At 38.8% G+C, this 23,738-nt stretch overlaps 1 protein-coding gene across 5 annotated transcripts; it reads left to right on the forward strand.

Annotated features, from left to right (window-relative positions):
• Positions 1-22,768, forward strand: LOC138029727 (tyrosine-protein kinase receptor Tie-1-like). 5 transcript variants are annotated; one of them, XM_068877487.1, is made up of 19 exons: positions 1-448; positions 779-829; positions 3,260-3,625; positions 7,300-7,542; positions 8,616-8,882; positions 9,504-9,794; positions 10,423-10,734; positions 13,258-13,557; positions 13,820-13,858; positions 13,966-14,099; positions 14,769-15,036; positions 16,586-16,696; positions 17,060-17,250; positions 17,676-17,798; positions 18,678-18,748; positions 20,163-20,203; positions 20,352-20,448; positions 20,557-20,656; positions 20,975-22,768. In XM_068877487.1, the coding sequence occupies exons 1-19, from the start codon at positions 319-321 to the stop codon at positions 21,041-21,043; spliced, it is 3,204 nt and encodes a 1,067-aa protein (XP_068733588.1). In that variant the 5' UTR covers positions 1-318; the 3' UTR covers positions 21,044-22,768. The 5 variants fall into 5 exon arrangements, with proteins under 5 accessions (XP_068733588.1, XP_068733587.1, XP_068733590.1 ...); XM_068877486.1 differs by lacking the exon at positions 779-829 and adding an exon at positions 1,844-2,159; XM_068877489.1 differs by lacking the exon at positions 779-829 and adding an exon at positions 1,844-2,159 and having other exon boundaries at positions 13,820-13,849.
• Positions 22,769-23,738: the final 970 nt, after the last annotated feature.

A 23,738-nucleotide genomic window follows, 5' to 3' on the forward strand; every position in this document is an offset into this window, starting at 1 on the left:
AAAATTCATTGACCTTTTGTGTGTCAAATTACGAAAGGTTTTGGATTCAGCTCATGCAGACGTATGCCAACACATTTTTCAGGTTGAACATTAAAGGCTATCAAAACAAGTTCGAGTATATTTCCCAGACGGACCTGAAAAATATCCCGGGAAAAATATACAGGTACGGAAAGTCAAAAAGACGAAAAATTGCGAACTCTAATTAGCAAATAGACATTGATGTTGTCGCATACGAGTCATTTTTCAATTGCGTGACGTCAAGACGCGTATGTTAAAAGGGTCAGACTTCTAGCTTTTTAGAGCTTCGGGAACCTTTGAATGTTAATTTGGAACGACCACAACGAAATCTCGATGGTCTGCCTCATTTTAACGTTAGAAGAGTGGTTTTCAAGAAGGATGACTGCACATTGTGTTTTCTTTGTGCTCCTTTTTGTCGTTCAAGGGTCAGGTAAGATCATAAATCGAAAACCTTTCGTCATTAAGCCATGAACGTTCAAGCAACCTAACTCTTTAACGCCTATGATATGCCCTGGCTCTAAAATTCTGAAGCTTATGAAGTTTATTTGATTTTTGTGAAATTTAAGCTCTTCAGGAGACTAAAATATATTCAGAATCAATGGGCGTTATCAAAAAGTGTAATAAAGGTACAAAATAGCTTTAGCGTACGTCTGACTTTCGGTTCATTAATTTTAAGAGATAAATGAAAAACATATGGATGGTCCACGACCATTTATAAGTATCAAAACCATAAGACATTGAAATAATTTGATTGTTATAGGTAATCTCTTCAAGACCATACTGATGATCATGAGAGGCACGACTGTTGTCGGTGAATGACAATTTCGACAATTACAATAATTATTCATTTCATAGATAAGAAGAACCGAACACAGAAAATGTTTGCCTGATGTGCATAGCATAAATCAGAGTAAAGAAATACCAGCGGAATCATTTACAGCTACGATGTGAAGATGTGTTACTGTCCTTTAAGGTGTTAGCTTATTATTATTGTGTGGAAATCGATCGACAAGAAATGGAGAAATGTTTTCAAGTATTGAGTTCAATCGCACAGGTTTCCCCTCTCTTGTCACGAAAGAAGCGATGTCCTTGGTATCCCTGGTTGTTTGCTTGCTTTCTTTGACCACGATAATATGGCGCAAGTGAGTTGGAGAAAGTGGAGACCGAGAGTAGTTAGGTCATTTACTACTCCTCGGTGCGGAAAGTGATCAGGCTACCGAGTCAAAGCATTCAAAGGTTTAAGCCCAGCCTTATGTACGAAATGATAGCGCTGTTATTACTATGCTTATGCTTTTCTCTTCTCTAATGCACCCCTCCCCCCCGAGGAACCGCTGGGGAATTTGACCTTTGCCTGGGTGGGGTGGGGAAAATTGAACCGGAAGTGTCAGGTTTTAAATGATTTTTCTTTTTCGGGCGCCGAAGTCGCAAACAGCTTTAAACACGTGTTTGATACTTGCATATTTTCTGGGTTATCCCTCTGAGTCACGTTTCGCGTGAAAATCAATAACTTTCTTCAAAACAGAGAACAAGGAAAGGCGTTGACATTGCCATTAATTCCTACGTAAGCATTGTACCAAAGACATTAGATTTATCTTTCTTGGGTGATCTTGCACCGTGAAATTTCGGAACTGGAACAACTCCGGTGTCATCACGTTTTAACACTTTTTTGGTAAACTTTGATCCTTGAAAGAAAACTTGCGTGCGAAATCGTCTGGCGCAAATTGCACCGAGCAAATCACCAAATGATTTTTTTTTTCAGTACTGGCACTCAGATTTTTCCTCGTCAAGTTTATGACAGAGATCCACTTTCCTCTTCTTTCGATAGGCCCTGGCCTGGAATCACCGTACAACGGTATTTCATGGATAGAAAAACCATCTTATTCGTCTTTGGTGTTGTTGCAGCCGGATACAATGCATCTACCGACCGTATGAAGCCTTCACATGAAAATATCACAAAGGAATGACCAAGAGATATAAACAAACGTTCCCGAAACGTCACAATCGTCTCCACTACCCCTTCTGTATTCGCGCGGTTTTGCACCCAGCCGGAAATGAAATGCTGCGTCTTTTAAAGGCCAAAACAAGGAGAAGAAAAATCGAAATAGAAAAACCTTTTTTTGCAGTTGTTATCAGGACAATGGGTACATTTAATCAAACAAATAAAAAAAAAACTGCACATACACTTTAAATTCCTTCCGTTAATGCCAACTTGTATACTCCATGGGCGTTTTCCATTTACAAAAAATTTCCGGAAATTTCGGCGGAAATTTCCATCGGGTGAAAAACGTGTTCCATTTAACTCAGGTCCGTTCGCCACCCAATGATTTTCGATTTTACGCGCCGAAATTTAAAAATGTGGCCGTTCATAGCCTGGAAGTGGTAAGACCTTTCAATAGTTGTAAATGGAACACACATTTCCATCGGAAAGTTTCCAACGGGAAAACAGGACTACCTTTTCACAAGTTCCGTTTATTCCGGAAATTTTCCAGTGGAACGAACCATAAACGTGTGTTCCATTTACATCCCAACCGGACTTTCCGGAATTTCTTGTAAATGGAAAACGCCCCATGTATCTTTAGTCTTACCTTTAGTTATTGACATCGTCTGAAAAAATGTAAAAGCCAGATTTTATCGTTCTACTTTACCATTTCGGAAATTAGTAAACCGCGAAACACCGAAACACCAAGCATGGCCCCACCATACATGGAATAGTAACCGACAAAGGTTGGATTTTGAGATTAAATATTGTTTTAGGCCTAACTAGGCCTAAAACGATATTTCATCTCAAATCCAAACTTTGTCGGTGAGTTTTCAATTTATGCTAGGTCATACATGGTGTTTTGGTGTTTCGTCTCGCTGTTTTGTGGTTTAGTAATATCTTACCATTTATGCTTTAAAAAGTCAGTTTTCATAGTCTTGAACAAAAGTGGGAATTATTAATGAAGGGATTTATTCCAAAGGAAGTGTGGTGCTTTACATCGTTGGAAGAATTTTATTTATTTATTTTTTATCGAGGCGATAAAGGTTGAATTACCACAGTGAAAAGATAGAATGGTCACGTTTCGAGTGTTAGCCCTTCGCCAATAATCACGGCGGAAATTCCACCTTCAGTTGTAAAGTCATTTGATAAAACCAAGCTTTTCATCATTATTATTAGTGAAGGATAAGAACTCTCATAAAGTAGAAACATTGTTTACTTTATGTATTCCTAGTCAGATATTTGTATTTATTTCTTTTACAGGTGGTTTAAGTTTCATTTCCCCTTATCAAGGGAGGACAGTCAGGGGATCTGTTGGCTCTTCTTTGCAGTTCAATTGGAGTTTCACCGGGAATGTTGGTTTGATTAAGTGGGGCGTCTCACGAGCAGATGATCCACTTTTACTTGATGACAATCAAATTCTATTTTCACTACTGAAGACTGGGCAGCCAGGGTCATTTACAACCCCAGTAGCATATGTGGGACGAGTAACTGGAAGCCGTACAAACGGGTTGGTCATCTTTACTCTCCATAAGCTTAAAACGGATGATACAAGATTTTATGTCTGCACGTTGTCTCCAATGTCGCCTGGTATCACGATATCTGACCATGTGCAGTTAGTTGTCGAGGGTGAGTAACGTAATTCTAATCTTCTGCCTTGATACCTCAATTGGTAGAGTACTGCTCTAGTAACACGGAAGTCGTGGGTTTAGATTGCCTTCAAGCTTTCGTTTCACTGATGCTAAAGCTCATCACCGCAATAACTTTAAGACTTAGCAATATTCATTTAAAAGCATGTAATTTGCATTGCATTTATTTATTGCTGCAATCTAGGTTGGTATTTTCTTGGCCCCGACTTTTCAAGACACTTTTGGTGTGAATTTTTCGGGTATTTGTGTCTTTGAATCACCCAGGGGTTTGAGTTTTTCAGGGGCTTTAAGTCTAAGATTGCGAGAGACCTAGGCATACCAACCAAAATCAACCTACTGTAGACAAAAAATGTGTGAAGGTGTCTATGTTTTGTCACGTTGTTTTTTCTTTGGACAAATTTCATGGAATCCCACTGCCCTGCTAGCAAGATATCATGCAACAATTTTCGGATCATTGGACAGCAACAGCAGGTAAGCCTATTCGAAAAAAAAAAACAGATGAGTAGGCATTTGCAGCAGATAGCAGGAAGATATCGATGGCAACCTATCCAAAACCTGGAGACAAGTTCTTCACATACCTGCACAAAGTACATGGACGCAAAACAAACGTTATCAATGCACAAGTTGAGTTCGCTTTCACCATATCCCTTAGAGAACTGGCTAAGCAAGATGGAGCATTTGTATGGCCAAACTACCACAAAAATTCATTCATTGCAACAAAAAAGCTCATTTTCGAAGCAAATGTTCTGCCCTTTTATGACCCGTCTCTCCACGTCCTGCTTTAACGCTACCCCGTCAGTTTCGCTCAAGTAAAATACTCTCTATGCTGTGGTAGAAGCAATTGAAGGGTGGCATCTGCTGTGAAAGTGGCAGACAACATATTGAAGAAATCTCCGGTTGATGATCTTCATCTAGCCCTTGTATTATACAGAAACAGCCCTCAGCAAGGACTATGGGACCTAATTCGAATGGCTACATGTCGGGTGCTTACCATTTAGCCCAAAAAACCCCGGAAATTTCGGTTTGAGGTCAAATGGAAAGGCAATTTTCCGGAAAATCTTTTCGGAAATTGTGGACAACCTCCAGAGGTAGTCCTCTTTTTCCTCTGAATGGAATTCGGGAAATGCCCTTACCATTTGCGAGAATCGTTCCGTTTCCAGGGCCTTTCTCACCAGATCGAGTAAAATATGCGGGATGGAATGCTGTGTAGTAAATGGTAAGCGCCATTCTCATCCGGTTGGTCATTAAATTCGGAAAATCGCTTACCTTTATGCAACGATCATTTCATCCGGATTATTTGGATAAATGGTAAGCACCCGTCACCTCCAGCCAAAAGTGGGCTCACCAAATTTGGAAATGACCAGCATTGAGGAGAGAAGAGAAAGATCAAAAACTCATTCCCATAAGAGGGCTTCAAGGCCGCTTACGGAATTCGCAATCTCAGATCTGATTGAAGGTATATCTGAAACCAAACCCAAGGAACATGTGGGAAATGGGGTGGAAACCCAAACCAAGATCATGTTCAGTAAGCACCACATTGGGTACAATCTGTCGCAACCACAATCAGGAATCAGGATCAAGCACATGATCATGACTACACTGAAAAAACGACACCGGTCGGCATAGACATTTCATCTTTGCTAATGTATGGCGACGATCTGAATGTTTTCCCTTTCATTTCGTAACAGGAAAAGTTTTAGATATGCACGTTCCTGTGAAAGTCTGATTTGTATTTAGGTGTGTTATGGAATAAAACGATGCATTTTCTGCAGTTAAATCTGATCGAGCAACAACCCCCTTTTGTAACAAGACGATTTATTTTTATCCATGATAATGGCTGTTACATTCCTATTTTTTGGTGTACGTGAATGGTTTGTTGACAAAAAGCCGTTGAGAACTTGTTTAAAGTTTCTCTGGTTTTCAGCAGTGAATGCAGTTGAAGTTCCACCTGTGTTCCTTGACTCCTACGAGAGCTGCCTTTTCTACTTTTGAAACAAAATTCTTAGTATTAGGTCGGTAAACTCTCTATAATTCTTAGAATTTTATCTGTCATGACTTAAACCACATTTTGCTTAAAATGCATTGAAGGATATAAATTAGCCATTATCATCCATAAGGTTGCTAATGGTTTGAATACCTAACTTTAGCCACAAAACGTCTATTCCAACATACAAGTAAGTTATTCCTTAAATGCGTGCGGGCTCATAAATTATGCTTACTTGTTTATGACATTGATGGCAAAATTTTCTTGAGGGGAAAGAACGTTCAAAATTTGCAAGTTAGTGTAAGCGGAGCTTGCCCAGCAAAGCAAATGTCAGGAGTCAGACAGTTAAGGTGGTAACAGTAATCACAAGGAAAACATACAGTTCTACCATGTGCGTTTAATTCAAAGAATTCTCTTCACCAATGAAACCAAAATCAGTTTAGTAAATTTTATTCACATACGTTTGTGAAGCTCGCCAAATTGCAAACTCTATCAATTGATTCAGGTTATGCACCATGTGTAAACTTGCCAAAAAAGTCACCACAAAATGTTAGAGTAACAGGAGGATTTGATCTTCCCTTGGCAAACAAAATAATAACTTTTCTTATAGAAATGACATTGCATTTTCTTAAACATTGTTTTTTTCATTAAGCTGGAGGCTGGTGAACACTTTTAAGCCCACCTCCAAAATGTTCAGAAATCGTGTCCTTAATTTTGCCTTTCATGTTACAATTTATTAAAAATCTTAAAATCTTGGCACATTTTGCGCTTTGCTATTGCTCAAATATTTGAGTACAATACAATTAATTTTAGAGTTCACAATTTTCTGTGCATTTGATGGTGTAATTCACCGGTAGGTGTGTGCACTCTTTGTGGGTCACTTAATATGTTCAACGCTTCACCTACTAAGATGTACTTTGTTCCTCAGCAAATTTTGATTTTTTAACATTTCCAGGCAAGGTGTCGTCAGCTGTGCATCCGGAGGCAGCATTGAATTAACTGTTCGACTGATTTTCTAGATTTTTTCTTGGTGGAAAAGATTTTCAGTTCCACAAACTGATCATTTATAGGAGAGATAATAATTCCTTGGTTTGCCGTGTATGTGTATCATTTCAGATGTCATGTAGCTCCGGTCTATACATGTTGAAGAAGGTTGAAGACAGTGCACAGAATCCCTCCCCCCCCCCCCCCCCCCCCCCCCCCCCTTCCTCCGTATCATTGAGTAGACTCTACGTACCAAAACTTCTAATAAAACAACAACTGCCAAATATTGACTACTTAAAACAAGAGGTAAAAGCAAGGAAATTTGATGCGCACAGTTTTACATAGAAACAACTAACCATACTTATTTCCAATGCTGTTGAGGCATTTACACGAAAACCAGCAACGAGCCAGAAAACTAAAAGCTGGAACAGAAGGCATGCATGGAGCCACAGCTACTGTGTTTAACAGAGCTAAAAAGGAATCGTTAACCACGATAGAGATTCTGGGAAGATTTCATCCTTCAACAACACTGGGGAAAATGTCTATCACCTGCCGAAGAAAAAAAAAATTGTGGCCCTTGCTTCATTTGCACGTTTTGCACCCTTGCCGAATTTTAATTGTATCAGAACACTCAACTATGATGTGATTAATGATAAACGAAAGTTTGCCATATCTTGATTTTTAAGGTCCACCAAACATCGTTGGCATCTCTGCTAATCAAACAGTGAATGAGGCAAATGGCTTAACACTTAACTGCACAACCAGTGGTAACCCATCTCCCAACACCACCTGGACAAGACTATGGGATAACAGAGTTGTCTCTATGCCCCTTACTAACATCAGAAGGCAGGATGAAGGCGGCTACAGATGCACTGCCAATAATGGCATTGGAAACCCAGTTTCCAAAGATGTCTTCATAACTGTTCATTGTGAGTGCTCAATTAAAATATATCTACCTTACACAAATTTATCAAATAATATAACTTTGATAATAAGGTACATCGTGAAACGTAAAACTAAAAGCTGTTGTATTACCTACAATTTTTCATGTCAACATTTGGACGTCTTGTCTTTATGCTGTTTGTTTCTCGGTTATTTAGGCTGACGTAGTAAAAGATTGAGCTCCTAAACAACTCCCCAGTCCCCTAATGTTGACTTCATGGGCAATCTGTGGTAACCCAAAAACCTAGCATTTTCAGGGAGAGTAGGGTAAGAGAACATGGCAAGTAAAAAGAGAGGGTGTTCTGTGCTTTTCTCTTTTCGATGGTAGAAAGGTGTAAGTGTCCCAACACGTCGTACAAGGATATTGTAGATAGCCGACAAAACCCTCTTCTAGATCTCAAAATTGCAGTGTACATGCAAAACAGCAACACCACAGGGTAAATCCATACACACTGCCTCTTGTCCTTTTGATGAACAAATACAAATCCTGAAAAAAAGGGGCGAAAAATATAATTATTTACAAGTATGTGAGGGTAAAGTGGCATTGCATTGTTACTAATGCAATATATATTTGGCCATCAGACACCTTATTGAATTTATTTATCAATAATCTCCAGTAGGCCTCAGATATTATCATTATTTGCTATTTCTTTTTTTTTTTATTTCTTATCTTAATACTGACAACTCGTGCACATGACAGCGTTAACCGTTCCTACCAGTTTGTATGGTAACCAACACATTTTGCCAGGTATTTTAATGATATAATTATTGTACTTTCAATTATATCTAAGAACGATATAAACGGATCATCACACGCATATTTAAATTTGCCTTAGTGTGGTTTGAATCTGACGGTGGCGTTTGGTTTATAAAGCATTGTAATATCCGTGGGATAGACCTTTCACCGTTAATACTTTAAGATATTGGGTGCCTTATGGTGTCCAAATCTTTGCGTGATTGAGTGTACCTCTTACCTGTTGTATCTCGTTTTTGTAATTTTCTATTTGCTACGCAATCATTTCTGCCATTTGCATTGTTTCTTCAATAATTATTTTGACAGATAAACCAAGCATAACCTCAATGACTCCCTTAACAAAACAGTCCTGGATTGGACAAAGAGTCCAACTAAAATGTGTGGCAGATGGTTCTCCTACCCCATCAATCACTTGGACGAAACCAGACGGAACTAAACTAAGAAAAGTAACATCCACAGAGAACACAGTGGATGCAAAGATGATCCATTATCAAGATTTTGGAAATTATACTTGTGAAGCCAGCAACGTAGTTGGTGCTGCTGCTACACGCTGGGTGAGATTGAACCAAATAAGTAAGCAATTATAAAAATATGTACATAGAGTTTTGTACATAAAATTTTCCATTATTTGTTTTGCTCGGTTTAATATGTAATGCTACTGAACCAGAGAAAAAGCATTGTTTTAGGAAGGGTTCAAGTTTATTAGTGTTGTGTTGTTAACCAACTGCATCGTGAGGCTTTTCTGGGCTCTTAAATGTGTTGTGGGCTTAAGGTAATTTATTTGCCCGTAGAAAATGAATTATTAGGATTTTCGTTCAAACAACAGCTTTCTCATTGCTAAATTAAAGAAAAACTAAATATATGCCCATTTTTGTACCCTAGCCATTAGCCCGCCATAAAATAGGGAGCGCAGATTTCAGAACCCTGGAGTTTGCTTATAGGCTTTCCCTCCCTTCTGAAAAGTCTTGAAGTCTTCGGGATCGCTTATTTAGAGGGCAGAAGAAATATGTTGCAGTGGCTGACCTATTCTGCACTGGAGTAGCTGTGACTTCTAATTGAATGCAATATGGCACAGACAGTAAGGCGAGAACTGTTCAAAATTTCCACAAAGCAGTCCTGTCCCTTAACTAAGCCGTTTTTGACTGCACCCTGTATTTTATACAGTGATATTGTTTATTTTATCTTTTTTCAAAGAGCCACCAGGGTCTCCAAACCTCACAGCAAATGACAATGACATCCGTGCGTCTTCATTGATCATAAAATGGACTACACCAGTTGATGATGGGGGAAGTCCTATTACAGGGTACAATTTGGTCATACTACATGGTGACAATGTCATTCTGAAAGAGACCACAAGTGCTGCCGTAAGGGAATACTTTGTTGACAGTCTCAACAAAAGCACAACCTATACCCTGAGGGTCTCAGCCACGAATAAGGCGTTTCAAGGAGCTGCAAATGAAAAGAAAGTGACGACTAAGTACGAAGGTACATTCTAAGGTCCACTTTAAACAGGTCATTTACGTCGCTCAAACCATAAGAGAGTGGAGGCCTTGCTTCACACTGAGTTGAATCATGTTCACAGAGTTCAATTGTTTGTTATTTTTGAAAATGTTAAACATACTTAAGACCGCTTGAATTCTGCGTTTCACAATAGCTTTTCCAATTGCCATCTGGGTACACAACTGTTTCCTCTAGATCATGATCATTTGTTGCTTTATTAGACTCATACAACGCTATTCGGATCGTTTGAATGCACTCTTCCCAAGTTTATTTGTCACTCCAAATGTTTTGCAGCATCTGTTCAAGTTTTGTCGAAGAAATGTTGGGCAAATGATAAAACATATTAAATGGCCCTTTAGTAGAGCACCACGTTATTTACGCAAAGTGAATTTCCCACTCCTAGATTTACGGCGGTGAACTCTGATGGTAATAATACTTGCACTGCGAAAATGATTGATGCAAAGAAGGATCTCTTAAAATAATAAGCGGCATTCTGTCTTAGGCGTTGTTTTCGAGGGATAACGTCAACCTTAAAATTGTAACTCTTCAAATGAATTTTATTTGTCATTAAGCTTGAGTGTGAATTTTTTTAAAATTTTCCATCATGTTTAAGGTGCCCCAGCCACCGTGGAAATTATAGGTTTGCCTTCTGAAACAAGGAACGTTAGTCTGACAGTAAAGTGGAACGAGCCGGAAAACAATGGAGCACCCATCACACAGTTCACAGTCTACCAACGTATTGTAAATAGCGATAAGACAGTAGGAAAGTGGAAAAAAATAAGAGTAATCAAGGACCTTTCAAGGCGTCAAGTCGTTGTGGAATTGGAGAAGAACAAGGTGTATGACTTTGCAGTGACTGCCACAAACAAGTATGGAGAGAGTTTGCCAGAAGGAAAGAATATCAGAAAACTTGTTGTGTTAGGAGGTAGATAAAAATCACTCTATATATTTTGTAAAAAATAAAATTTGAATTGTTTGCGGGAATTTTGCAAGGTTAAAATATCCTTTTAAGGTCCACCTTCAACCGACTGGCTTTGTGACCGTTTGTTTTTGTAAGGGAAATTCGCATTGCTTATCGTAGCGATCTAGTAGCCCTTTTCACGGTTAGTTTTTCTCATTTGCATTACAATATAATAAAGCATGTATGTGAGGCAATTTCGGGCTATTTTGTAGTTTTAACCCGAAATTGCCTCGCATCCACGTTAGATTACCTTGTAATGCTAACCGTGAAAAGGGCTATTGAATAAATCTCAGCTTCGCGGCACGCAATGCCTGTCGGCTGAAGGTGGGCCTTTAAAAACGCGTTTCGACCAGTTTTACTGGTCTTTTTCAGGTTGTTTTAAAAAATGTTATCAATATGGCGGATCGTTTTTGGTCGTTCAGCTTGGTCACTGCACATGACGTATTGTGATCATTACACGACGTGTAAATGATATCAAAATGCGCGGGAAATGCAGTCGGAGACCTGTCAAGTACTTTTACTCTTACGGTTATTCACTGTCTACTACAGTCTTTTTCACGATCAAAGAAGAACGTTAGCATTGGTTTCCATGTTTCAACGTGGTCAAAATTGTTAAGGACTCTCATTCCGTGATCTTTCTGTCGTAGTGACTCAATTACTTCGAGAACTTTTCTTTGCTTCAACCCTCTCTCTCTTACTACGATCTCTGCGTTTCCCCAGTCAACACCAGTTTGGCCTTCGTCTTCTTTGCCCATCCGTTTTTTGGCCGATAGAGTGTTTCCTGTATGAAGATCTTCATTTGTTAGTCTGAATTTGTCCATGTGTTCCTTCTTCCATGTTTGGAAAAGGCGCCATGTTTTTCCTACATACACAGTATTCTGGCAGGCACAAGGAATCTTTTACAGATCCGCCATATTGATAACGTTTTTTTAAACAATTTGGAGAAGACCAGTAAAACTGGTCGAAACGTCGGTTTAAAAAATATTTTAACCTCGGAAAATCCCGGACACAATTCAATTTTTAATTTTTATAGAGATGAGAGGTGAAAGTTTCAGGAATACGAATATATATTTTGTCTTGTTACGAACTGGGCTCACGTTTTACAAAGTGGTTATATGCTTGTATATTGCAAAGTCCTTTTGCACTGTTTATGGAGTCAAAAAATGGTATCCTTGTTAAACGAAAATGCTCTCAAGAACTGAAAATTTGTGCTTCTGTGAATAAGGGAGTATTTCCAAAATTTACACTGCTTTTCACGGAAAATAAGGAGCCTCCGTTGAGAAGTGATTTTTAATGTATTTCGTGCGTCAAACTGTGAATCCGTTTAAATCATAATACCTCATTTAAGTATGGAACGCCAAATTGTACTAACAAGTATTTTAGAGTGAACTGCAAAACAGCAAAGCACCCATTACACAGTACATAGGTAAAGTCTGCTTACGAATCTACAAGGCCCATCAGGCCAGCGCTTATCTCCGGTTTGTGTAGCATGAAGCGACTAGGAGTATTTCTAATCCCCCCTGGATGGGATGCCAGTCCATTCGCCGGTTCCCATTAATACACCTGGGTGGAGAGAGGCACCGTGAGAGTAAAGTGTCTTGCCCAAGAACACAACACAATGTCCCCGGCCGGACCCGAACCCGGACCACTCAATCCGGAGTCGAGCGCACTAACCGTGAGGCCACCGCGCCTCCCACACACAGCACATAGAGTACCAACGAATTGTAAATGAGGATGACATGGTATAAAAGAGCATGGAAAGGGTACGAATTGAGTTTGATGGTTCCCTACTCTGATCATATCAAAGCGGTTTTCTCCCGGTACTCCAGTTTCCCCTCTCCTCAAAAACCAACATTTTGCTTTATTTGCGTTAATTGTTAATTTCAGTTTACAGTGTCCCCAATTAGTGCTCCAGCGCTTAAACGATTAGACACTCAAATAATGCTTCTTTCCTTTCCTTTTCTACAAGGATAGATTGAGGTTTTGCGGGGATGTTGGTGAAACAACGCCGTATTTGTGTTGCCATTACGTATAGCCATGTTCAAGTTTTGTTATCTTACATTATCAACAAGGTCTGCACGTTTTGAGTTACCAATACTTTGCCTGGCTCTTTCACAGGCGCGATGACGGTAGTGTGAAACATATAAATGCCTGAGAAAGTCATCTAAGAATAATTATGAATGTAATGGCATTCTTTTGCGTCTTAAATTATGTCTTTATTGACATTACAGGGCTTCACAGTGAGTACAAGAACAGGATATCGCTGTCTCGCTCCTCAAAGGGGTTTAATTTCTGGACTGTGGGTCTAATGTAGCGGTCTAGCCAAAATGTCTTTTCAAGGTTTGGAGAGCTTCATCGCTCGAAAATCACACCGGTACAGAAATTTGGTGATAGGCCCAGTATATATAGGGTTGGGTGGTGATGCTTTTGCTTATGTCAGTTGTTTCTCGCTTTGGTTACTTTCCCTTTGTATACTTCAATCGACAGATATTCCAGAACCAATAGTTATTGTCAAGGCTGATATAGCAGATCAAAAAATAACCTTTACATGGAATAAACCCGAAGAAAATGGAGCAGCCATAACTCAATACACCATCTACAAAAGAAATGTAAATGATCAGAAGTGGACAAAAGTTGCGGAAATAAAAGACATATCGAACCGTGTATTCGTTGTCCAATTGGAGAAAGTAAAGACGTACGAAATTGTGGTTACCGCAACTAACAAATATGGCGAAAGCTCTGTCATTAAAGAGAACATCAAGACAATTAAATTGCCTGATGACGGAGGTACGTGTAACTGTTAATGTAGGTCTTCGCTTTAATAGTTGTAACTGCATTAAAAACAAATATACATGTAGAACTTAAAGACGACAATGGAGATAAAGAACGCCTGATATGTTGACATTTCAAAAGTTTTCGTCACGAAAGATGTGACAGCGATCTTAGGTAAGTGGTGTCAAACGATGTATATCAGCTAACCCCACTGAATCAATTGAAATTACTCCGTGGCGAAGTAACTGCAATCAAGTTTTTTCTTTCTTTTTCTTAGCCAGTCAAAAGCCTCCTGAAGGTCAGAAAGGTCAGAAAGGTGAACAAGCTTTCACTTACATAACGGAATAATACAATAAATCGTTTAAAAAAAGGTTTTCTCCCTTAAACTGAATAACAAGTGTTTTCGTGTTTCCCTCGTGTCAGGTTCTTGTACTATATTGCATTCTGTTTACAACTCATTCGTCATTTTTCTGGTCATCATCATTATTGTTCTATCCGTGGGGATCTGGAAAATGCGCCGTCGTCCTTGTCCAAGATGTGGGGATCTTATAACTTTGGTAAGTTGAAAATAAAGCCGTGTTAAAAGGCTATGTTTGCCGGGAAGGTGAATTCTGTCTTAAAAAATGATTAAATGATTGAATGTAGGAGCGTGCGTAGCGTAGTGGGTATCGCTTGCGGACTGAATTCCAGCGCTCCGGGTTCGAATCCCAACTCGTGCGTTCCAAAGTTCACTCAGCTTTCCATCCATTCGTGGTGGGTAAAATGAGTACCAGTATTACTAGGGACAAGTTGTGCATGCAACGGGCTAGGAGTGGCTCCCACCCCTGCAGTGAGTCACGGTAGATGCCGTGAGTTACTGTAGAAGCTAAGAAAAAGGAACCTTCGGGTTGCCTTCGACTGCAGTCAGCCTCTTGGCTTTGTATATCCAGCCTGTCGTAGTGTATTTTTTGCGAAATATCGCCCTTAAACTGAGTGAACACAGTACGAATAAGCTTTTTATGAAGGGGTTCACCTCGACACTACCACGTGCACTGTCAACAATGTTCCGACGATCCTCCTGGCTCGTAAATTCTTCACAATTCTCTTCTGTTAGTCGTGTAATGTACAAAGCAAAACATGGGGATAGGGATGGACGTTATAGGAAACGGAAACCCTTAACATTGCAACAGATCTGACAATTACTGGTTCGTCATTTTTTGTCATTTTCATTGCTTAATCATGACCAGAATCCAGTATCTGTGGAAGTGAAAGACAACATAGAACTTCGCAGCGATTCAAACACGAACGAGGCAGTGACCTACGCAACTTCAGTTGCAGGAGGGGGATACTACATGCCACTTCATCCGTCAGGGCGAAGCTGGGAAGTCAGTCGCGAAGACGTTCACGTTATCAAAATGATTGGTAAAGGAGCCTTTTCTCAGGTTGCCCAGGGAAGAGTAAAAAACTTACAAGCCAATCAGGAGGAAACAACGGTAGCGATAAAAATGCTGAAAGGTTGGTTGCGACGTAGCTCAGTCGAGAGCTCAGTGATTTGTTCATACTCGTTTTTTAAACCCCGGAATGGAAACAATGAATTGCTTGCTTTGAGGGTAATGTGTATGAATACTATGAATAAATCATAGAGTAAAAACCCGCGTATAAGAATCTAAAATTTAAAAACCTGTTAGTCTAAAATTTTCATGTTAAAGCCCCCTTTTTATAAGAATCTATTTAGCCTAAAATTGTTAATAGGTTCTTATTTTACAAAACTGAAGGCACATATGAAATGCAACACAGCATTTAATAGAAAATGCAACATGAAAGACATGCATGCTAGTACTTTGGGAATATAAATTTACTGCATGGTTATTGCTGCCTGCACAGGGCAGCCTCCTATTTCTGCCCTGATATCTCGACTTTAGGTTATCTGTTTGTTAGCAGTTCCCAGGTCCCAATGAGTAGAAAGTCTGCGATTGGTGAATTTATGTTTTAGACTTGAATCTGCGATTGCTCATAATCTATTGTTTGTTGATGGGAAAGGAAGCGTTCGAAGGGAGTATTATATCTTCGAAATCATTTACGCAAAGGGAAGCGTTCGAAGGAAAGATTCTTACTCGAAAGTGTAAGTTACTCAGTAGCTTGTCATGGCAGGTGTAAATTTAAGCATTTCGGGAAGTATTCATCAGGTTAGCGAAGGTTTTTATAGCAGTTTATCAGAAGAATAAATATTGTTGACAATTCTTTCATCAGAATTTATTGCAAGTAGTAGAAATCTACAATGAGTAAAAAAAATCAAATACAACAGTAAAAATAAATCGCTAAAGTTAATATTACTCTTGTGTGTTTGCGTCTGTTAGAAACTAATACCTTCAAAAATAAGGGCAAACTTCGAAGTTTCAAAAACGCTTGCGTCAAGATAAAAACCAACGCTCAAATAAAAAATACAAAAGAATTCCACTTCAAACTTGCTTAAATTCTACGACATTAATTTTCTATATCTTTCCAACCATCTCCAATACCATGTGATATCTTCATGTCTCACGCTTACCATCTTTCTCTAGGTAGCACTTCACTTCCAATATGGAACCGCTAGTCTGAACTGTATTCTATATAATTATTTAATACAGGAATATATTTCATATGACATATGCCCTGTAGTAGTTATCTGTGCTGATCGCTAGTGCCCCTATCAAATAAAGAACCCATTTAAGAACCTAAGTAGCTTAAAATCGCACTAAATACCAATTCACTTCTATAAGAACCTATTTGGGCTAAGTTTGAAAAATCTAGGTTCTTATATACGCGGGTTTTTCTGTATATGTTTTTCTCCCAATGGCCTTGCCGTCTTTCTGTTTTAAATTAAACTTGCTTCAATAACAAGAGTCGTGCATTAGTCCATCTACACAAACCTCATTTTCCCTGTTCTTAGATAGTTATTTTAGTGGCTTCGTTGAACAAACCTCAAAACCACAAGTCTTTTTTTTTTTCTCTTATACCGATAATTCTTGTGATCATCCCGAGTCAACTGCATATCCACTGGCGGTTTCTATTCCTTTTCTTCTAGCTAATGCTCCTCCATCAGATAGAAAGGATTTGTTGTCAGAATTAGAGCTGATGAAAAAATTGAAACCCCATCCTCATGTAATCAAGCTGATCGGATGTGTCACCGGAAGTGGTAAAACTGATCTGTTATGTGCTTTTACGTATTTAGCAAATTGGTCACCTTTCTCTGGTGTTGATCCGAGGGACAAATATGGATGGAAAATGTCAGGATAAAGGAGGGAAAGCTTAAGAGAAGCATCAAAGGGATAGAAACGTGAATTCGGATGTCTTGAGAACGTTTCGAACTTTCCAAGTGTATCACAACGCGAACCAGCAATATTTAAGTAGGTGAATACATTGATTCTTAGCGACAAAGACCAGTTCAAGTTCTGTTAAGTATAAAAAATGGCACTAAATTGTATTGGGTATCATTTTAAGAGAAGACCTCTGGATTAGGTAAAAACACGCTTAGTTCTAGGGAACTTGTTTTCTACAGATCCAATAATGGTCTTGATTGAATATGTTCCCTGTGGGGACCTCTTGGGATACCTGAGAAAGAGCCGAGGACTGAACGACACTTACTATAAGAACCCGGATGAAAAACCGGAGACCAATCTGACAGCGGAACAGTTGATGAAATTCGCTTGGCAGGTTGCTGATGGGATGTGCTATTTGACTTCGAAAAAGGTTTGTCCTGAAAGAGAAAGTTTTCTCAATTATTGTAAGGAGGTTTTGTGGTCCAATGGTTTGGATACTTAATATCGTATGCGGATGTCCCGAGTTGAAAACTCGCTCTGTCATTTGTCATTTGCTAAGACGGGATGGGTTTTAATTTTCATACTGTTCTGTTTTATTGGACCTCTTTCCTTGATGCTCATTGTAGTTGACAAATTTGAAGATATACACCACGAAATGCGATATTAAAATGGCATAGATTGCCGGAATATTGCAAATCTTACAGTCTGATCCACTAAGTTGTAGATAAATATGATCGAGCTTATTCAGTCATGGACCCATTGATTGTACTTTGTCCTTTACTGTTGGTGGAGTTATGTTTGTCGATTAAGATACTCCTCTTTGTAATGCACGTCCTTACACAATTCCTCCGATAGATAATCCATCGGGACTTGGCAGCGAGAAATGTTCTCGTTGGTGAAGGAGAGAGATGTAAGGTGACAGATTTTGGGATGGCGAGGAATGTGGAACAGGATGATATTTATACCAAAACAAGTCGGGTAAAGTTACAACAGTATTTTAGTTCGCGAAGTTAATTTGTACTATGACCGACCATAATTGGTTTGTGCCATCTTTGCTATTTTGAAAAGGACTTAAAAGGCTTAAAAGGCTGCTAGGTATTAAAAGGCCTTAAGAGGCTGCCAGATATTTTTCTTGTTGTATGATGACATTCTCTAAAGTTCAGTGATAACCCTCCTCACTTATGCATTAACGATATGGTGATTGACAGAGAAACAGAATTCAAACTGCTAGGTGTTGTAATCCAGGACAACCTCAAATGGAACTCACACATCTCAAGTGTACTCAAGAAAGCTAACAAACGTATCTATCATATTAGGGCATGCAAGAAAGCTCATCTTCCTGATGAAGTTGGCCTCGCGACCTACACAACAAAAATCAGACCTTTGCTTGAGTATGCGTGCCCTATTTGGGGAGGTATTCCTGACTATCTTTCCCTGGAGCTTCAAAGAGTACAGGACCGTTGTTTAAAGATCCTCGGCCTTCCAAAAGATGCCCTCGAAACACTAGCAAGTAGAAGAAGCAACCTTACCAAAAACGAGCTGGAACGGATGACGAGGAGCGATACTTTTAAACACTTATTTCAACAATCTGATCATAGCTATAATCTCAGACACAAAAAATGTAATCAAGTGCCCTTATCACGTACAGTGAGACACCAGCAATCATTTGTCCCAAGAGCACTAAGACTATAGTAACTTTTAGATCTTATTATTACATTATATATGCACTTTATTATTATTATTATATATATACATATACTATATACTACATTTGTAAAAACACAGTAATTCTATTGCCATTGTTTTTGAATAAAGTTTATTATTATTAGTTCTTTAAAGATGGTTTTGACTTCATAGGGACGGTTGCCTGTTAAGTGGACTGCATATGAGGCCTTGTTTTACGGAGTATACACGACACAAAGTGACGTGTAAGTATGCTTGTTTAAGGTAATTCCTTAGTATTGCATTGCGCATCCCTACTGCGCACGATTTTCGCGTCATTAGCGCGCGCACATGAGCACATGCGCATACAAAACGTAAGAGATTTCGCTCAAACTAAACCCGATAACGAAATAAATGCTCCTTTTCTCTCAAACGAGCACGGTGACCCCCGATTTTTTTTTTCAGGTATTTGCTAAGAACAGTCTAATAAAGAACGTATTTGAAGAAGAAAAAAGTTTGATAGTAGAATATGAATTTTTTTTGGAAAACAGTTCCGTACTGGGTGTATTTTACCCAAGGCGAGGACTTCAAGCTAACCACGGAACTGTCCCAAAAAGTGCACTATTCCCACAACCACGGAATCAAAGTCGGCGTAAATGAAGCATACTGCTTATGTAAATAAAAGAAGCTTTATTTTCAAAATAAAATTTTGTTTCCTTGAAGTAACCAAGACTTAATTCTGTATGAAGGTGATTCGAATTTTTAACGCGAAAACAGTAAAAATACCCCATTTTAAGAGCTTGCTGACACGTAAACAAGTACGGTGACCCCATTTTTTTATTGCATTTTTTTAATGTTCATATCATGAATGTTAATTATGCCAAGTTTCCAAAAAAGTTTGATAGTAGAACAATTTCAAGGGAATTACCTTAACACACAGTCAAACTTTCCCTTTTGGGACTGATTAATGCCAATTCCGATTCCGTATTGCAGCCGACCCAAGTAGCTATCTCCAAGAATTTGAGCTCTTTACTTCAGGTGATTCTTGTTTAAGCTTGCTGATGTTAAAACTGTTACACAAAATTTTAAAAATCTAGAGCGAGGCACTGGTGACTAGTTAAAAAGTGTGATAACAAAATCGTAACTTCCGGTAGTTGATACTTCCGGAAGAAATTAATAAAGAAAAAGCTTCTCACTACCAATGTTTTCATTAAGAGAGGGTTTTAAGTCACTGATTAATAGCGTTTCTTTAATTTAAAGAAACGCTATTTCATCAAGAGAGGGTTTTAAGTCACTGATTAATAGCGTTGTTAAAGAAACGCTATTAATCAGTGACTTAAAACCCTCTCTTATAATGAAAACATTGGTAGTGAGAAGCTTTTTCTTTATTAATTTCTTCCCGAAGTATCAACTACCGGAAGTTACGATTTTGTTATCACACTTTTTAACTAGCCACCAGTGCCTCGCTCTAGATTTTTAAAATTTTGTGTAACAGTTTTAACTTTCACTTCTGATGATGTATGTTGCAACATACGAAACGTCAAGTATAAAATGAAAATGTTTGTAAGCGCTGTTTGTTTTCTTTTCCTGTTAAAATTGAAATGGCCAAAGGACAAAAGTATTTATGTTGTTGATGTTGTTTTCCGATACATGTTCATTTGCTTTTGCTCTTTTTTGAAGGTGGAGTTATGGCGTTCTTCTCTACGAAATCTTAACAGTAGGTAAGTGTTACTTCTGAGGACTGACATGACAAAAAGATGCCTTGAAAATATCTGCATAACTAGCTACAGATTTTAAAGAAATGTTGCTATCCATGAAAATTCCATTATGGTTTCAAGTGTATTTGAAACTGCAACGTTATACCCATAGGTGGATCTCCATACCCAGACATAAACGCTAGACTTATTCCGGATAAAATTCAGAAAGGATACAGAATGCCTAAGCCAAGACATGTGGATAACAAACTGTAAATGACTTTTTTTGACTTCTTTTTCTCATTGTGGTAATGAGTATTAATTTAATCGCTTTTCAGTAAATTCCCTACTAATACTGAAATGAGAATCTTTGAACTTAGGTATGAAATCACGATGAAGTGTTGGGAAAAAGACCCAAGTGATCGACCTACATTTGAAAAGCTGAGGAAAACAATGAAGGATATGGAGAGGAATCACAAGGTAAAGAAATCAAGGGAGGATTCTGGGTATTTATCGAGCTGTTTCCCGCTGAAGTACTTGTCTGCACGCACACTTGCTTATAAATAAGTGAGCCGAAAAACCTAGTTTTTCTCTGCCAAAGAGAAAATCATTCGCACCTATGTTCCTGCTTTATTCTTACCATTTCCACAGCCAGTTGTGAATTATCAAGAATTACCATATTCCCTCGTTGTTGGCCCTCTTAGCTTGAGTGTTTGAAATGATTTGAATCTTTGCGTAAAGTTGTTGGCTTAAATACTCAAGTAAGAGCTTAAAACACTCTTTTTTTTTCTTTTGCAGACGTATGTGAACCTCAGTCAGTACGACACAAGATTGTATGCTAATATAACTGATCTTGCAGTCGATTAGCTTAAAACGAATTTCGTGACTGCCAGAATAAAGGGACTTGTGGGCAAACTATTTTCAATCTTACTTTCTACTCACTTTGTTGGTCGATTAAGCAAACCTTCACAGAGAAAAAAAATAGGAATTTGAGAAAACTACGAAGACCATTCAATTTAAAGTGATAAACACAGTCATAGGTTCATGCTCTTTATTTAGTCTACAATAGTACATTTGTATATAATGCCAACTGGTCTGGAAAAAAAACCTTTCTGTGAAAACCTTTTTCCAGGTACTTAATCAGTATATTACTAGAGCCCAGACGTCCCCAACTAATGGCGACCAAGTTCAATCCTCTGTTTCCATAAAGTATTTTAAGTTACCTTACGTAGGTTCCTTTTTTACAGAAGCTCAGAGAAGATTACGTAAACTAGTTAAGCGTTTTGGCGTCGATTTAGACATTAAGCTCGCTTTTTCTTCATTTTAAGTTCCGCAACATGTTCAGTGTGAAGTGTATAAATTCACTTGTGCAGGATGTAATGCCTGTTTCATCGGGAAAACATTCCGACACATTTCGACGCGCATTCGTGAGCACCTGAGAAGGGACAGTACTTCTCACATTTTCCAATATTTGCAACACTCTGAAGAAGGTCGAGGACTCTGTTCTGAGAGCTGCTTCTCAATTTCAGGTACGGCACCTAATGGTTTCCAGTTGTTTCTCAAAGAGGCTGCTCATATCCGCTGGGTGAATCCCAGTCTAAATTAAATAGGGAGCTAAAGCATGCGGAGCTAACTCTATCTTTCTAGTTCCATTTAACAAATTGATGTCAGTTTTTCATGCGTCTGTCCTGGTATTGATCATGAATTTCGTCATAACATTGTCAAAGTAGCTGTGGATCCACTCAGCTATCGCCTCGTGGATCCGCAGGCTACTTTGACGATCGATATCGCGTCATTATTGCATAAATTATAAAATTATGTGTCTGTCCGCGTATTGGCAGACTACTTTCACAATCGGTACCGTGTCATTATTGCATAAATTATAAATTGATGTGTCTGCCAGTGTCTGTCCGCTTATTGACAATAAAAATTAGCCAATGAGCGCGCGAGAATTTTGCAGTCATTGTAAAATTCAAATTCGCACTGTAACGAACACTTGCGACTGAAGATGATCGATGATCGATCGAAACATGTTATTGTCCATTTTTTACGAATAATGCCAATTCTGGTTGGTTTTAGTGTCTCGGTTCTTAGATTACGTACTAGTTGTGACAAGTTCTTTGATTGATTGATTGATTGATTGATTGATTATTGATTGATTGATTGATTGATTGTGATTGATTGATTGATTGATTGATCATTGACTGATCGATCGATTCATTGATTGACATCTCCCACGAATTATGTATCTTCCTTGTGAACTGAATGCTTGATAAACTTGCTCGATTGTCCTCTCACACAAGCAGACAATAATGGTCAAATTTCGATATACAGAATACGTATGAGGTTAACATTTGAACGGTATCAGGACTTGCTGGGATCGAAAATCGACTTGAATAGACTTGAGTGATTGTCACCTAAAGAATTATTAATTATATTTCCAGCTTAGATGAATACATTTTTCTGTGAGAGATCACGTTAAGGCGATTTTATAATACAAACTGGATGTGCTATTATAATAGATCACGTTTGTAGCATCGCATCTTCATGAAGGAAGAGGATAACTAATTCCAATAAAAGTTGTTTACCCTGTGTATGTTTTACGTTGTTTTGATGCTTCTGTGGTCTTTTTGACTGATAAACGTTTTCTGAGGCTTGAAAACGCATGGATGGAGATCTAAAGCACTTGAAGGTAAACAAAATAAAATGATCTCGCTGAAGTTTCCTAAAGGCAACTGCCTGAACAATTCAAGGTTTATCACCGCAACGTAGCATTTCTGCTACGCGACCCCACTACCGTGAGGCTCTTGTGGTAGAAACGTAGTTGCCACAGAATAACATCGACCTAGGCAAGCAATTTCATGAAAACAGGGGTTTTTTGGGGTCGCACAGTCTCGCGGGCGCATAAAAACTACCGTAGGTACTTGTTATCTCTGACTTCACCGTCGTTGAACTGCTGTCACTAAGTAAACACGCACGTAGAGAGCGCTTTACGATTCAGTCATGATACAAGTCACGAGATAGACATATACTATGTCAGTTGTCTGAACTACCTTATGTGACAGTATGCTGAATGAAGAGGGTAGTAGCCTAACATAATTGGGGGAAAGAAAGTAGTTGTTGTTTCATGACACGCTGACAGTCTTTGTTGCCGAGAGGGTAGGCTTGCAAAGCCAATTACACTATAAAATTTAATTAAACAGCACAAGCGTGTTCTTAAGGGGGATCCTTCTTAACTTCAGTACTGTTGCTAAGAACGAAATTCTGCCAGCGAACTGTCAGCGGTGTTTTCGCGGGACAAGTGGCGCCCGCCGACCGACCACCAATATGACGGGAAATATGAAAAGTTTAACTCTCTGAAAAGCTGAGTAAAAGACTTTTATCAAGTTATCCATGATCCTTTGTTTATGTTCTTGTTTGGGACATCATGTCTTTTTGGGATTTAAACGATTTGCCGAGGCATGCTTTGAAGGCCTCATCAGCTTCGTTTGTGATGTCGAAGCGATGGCCAGAAAAAAATGCGAACTGTCAGTCGGTGGGTACAGTGACTGTTCAAGAACTC

This window comes from Montipora capricornis, chromosome 13 (assembly GCF_036669925.1).
Source record: "Montipora capricornis isolate CH-2021 chromosome 13, ASM3666992v2, whole genome shotgun sequence".
Classification (NCBI taxonomy): Eukaryota; Metazoa; Cnidaria; class Anthozoa; order Scleractinia; family Acroporidae; genus Montipora; species Montipora capricornis.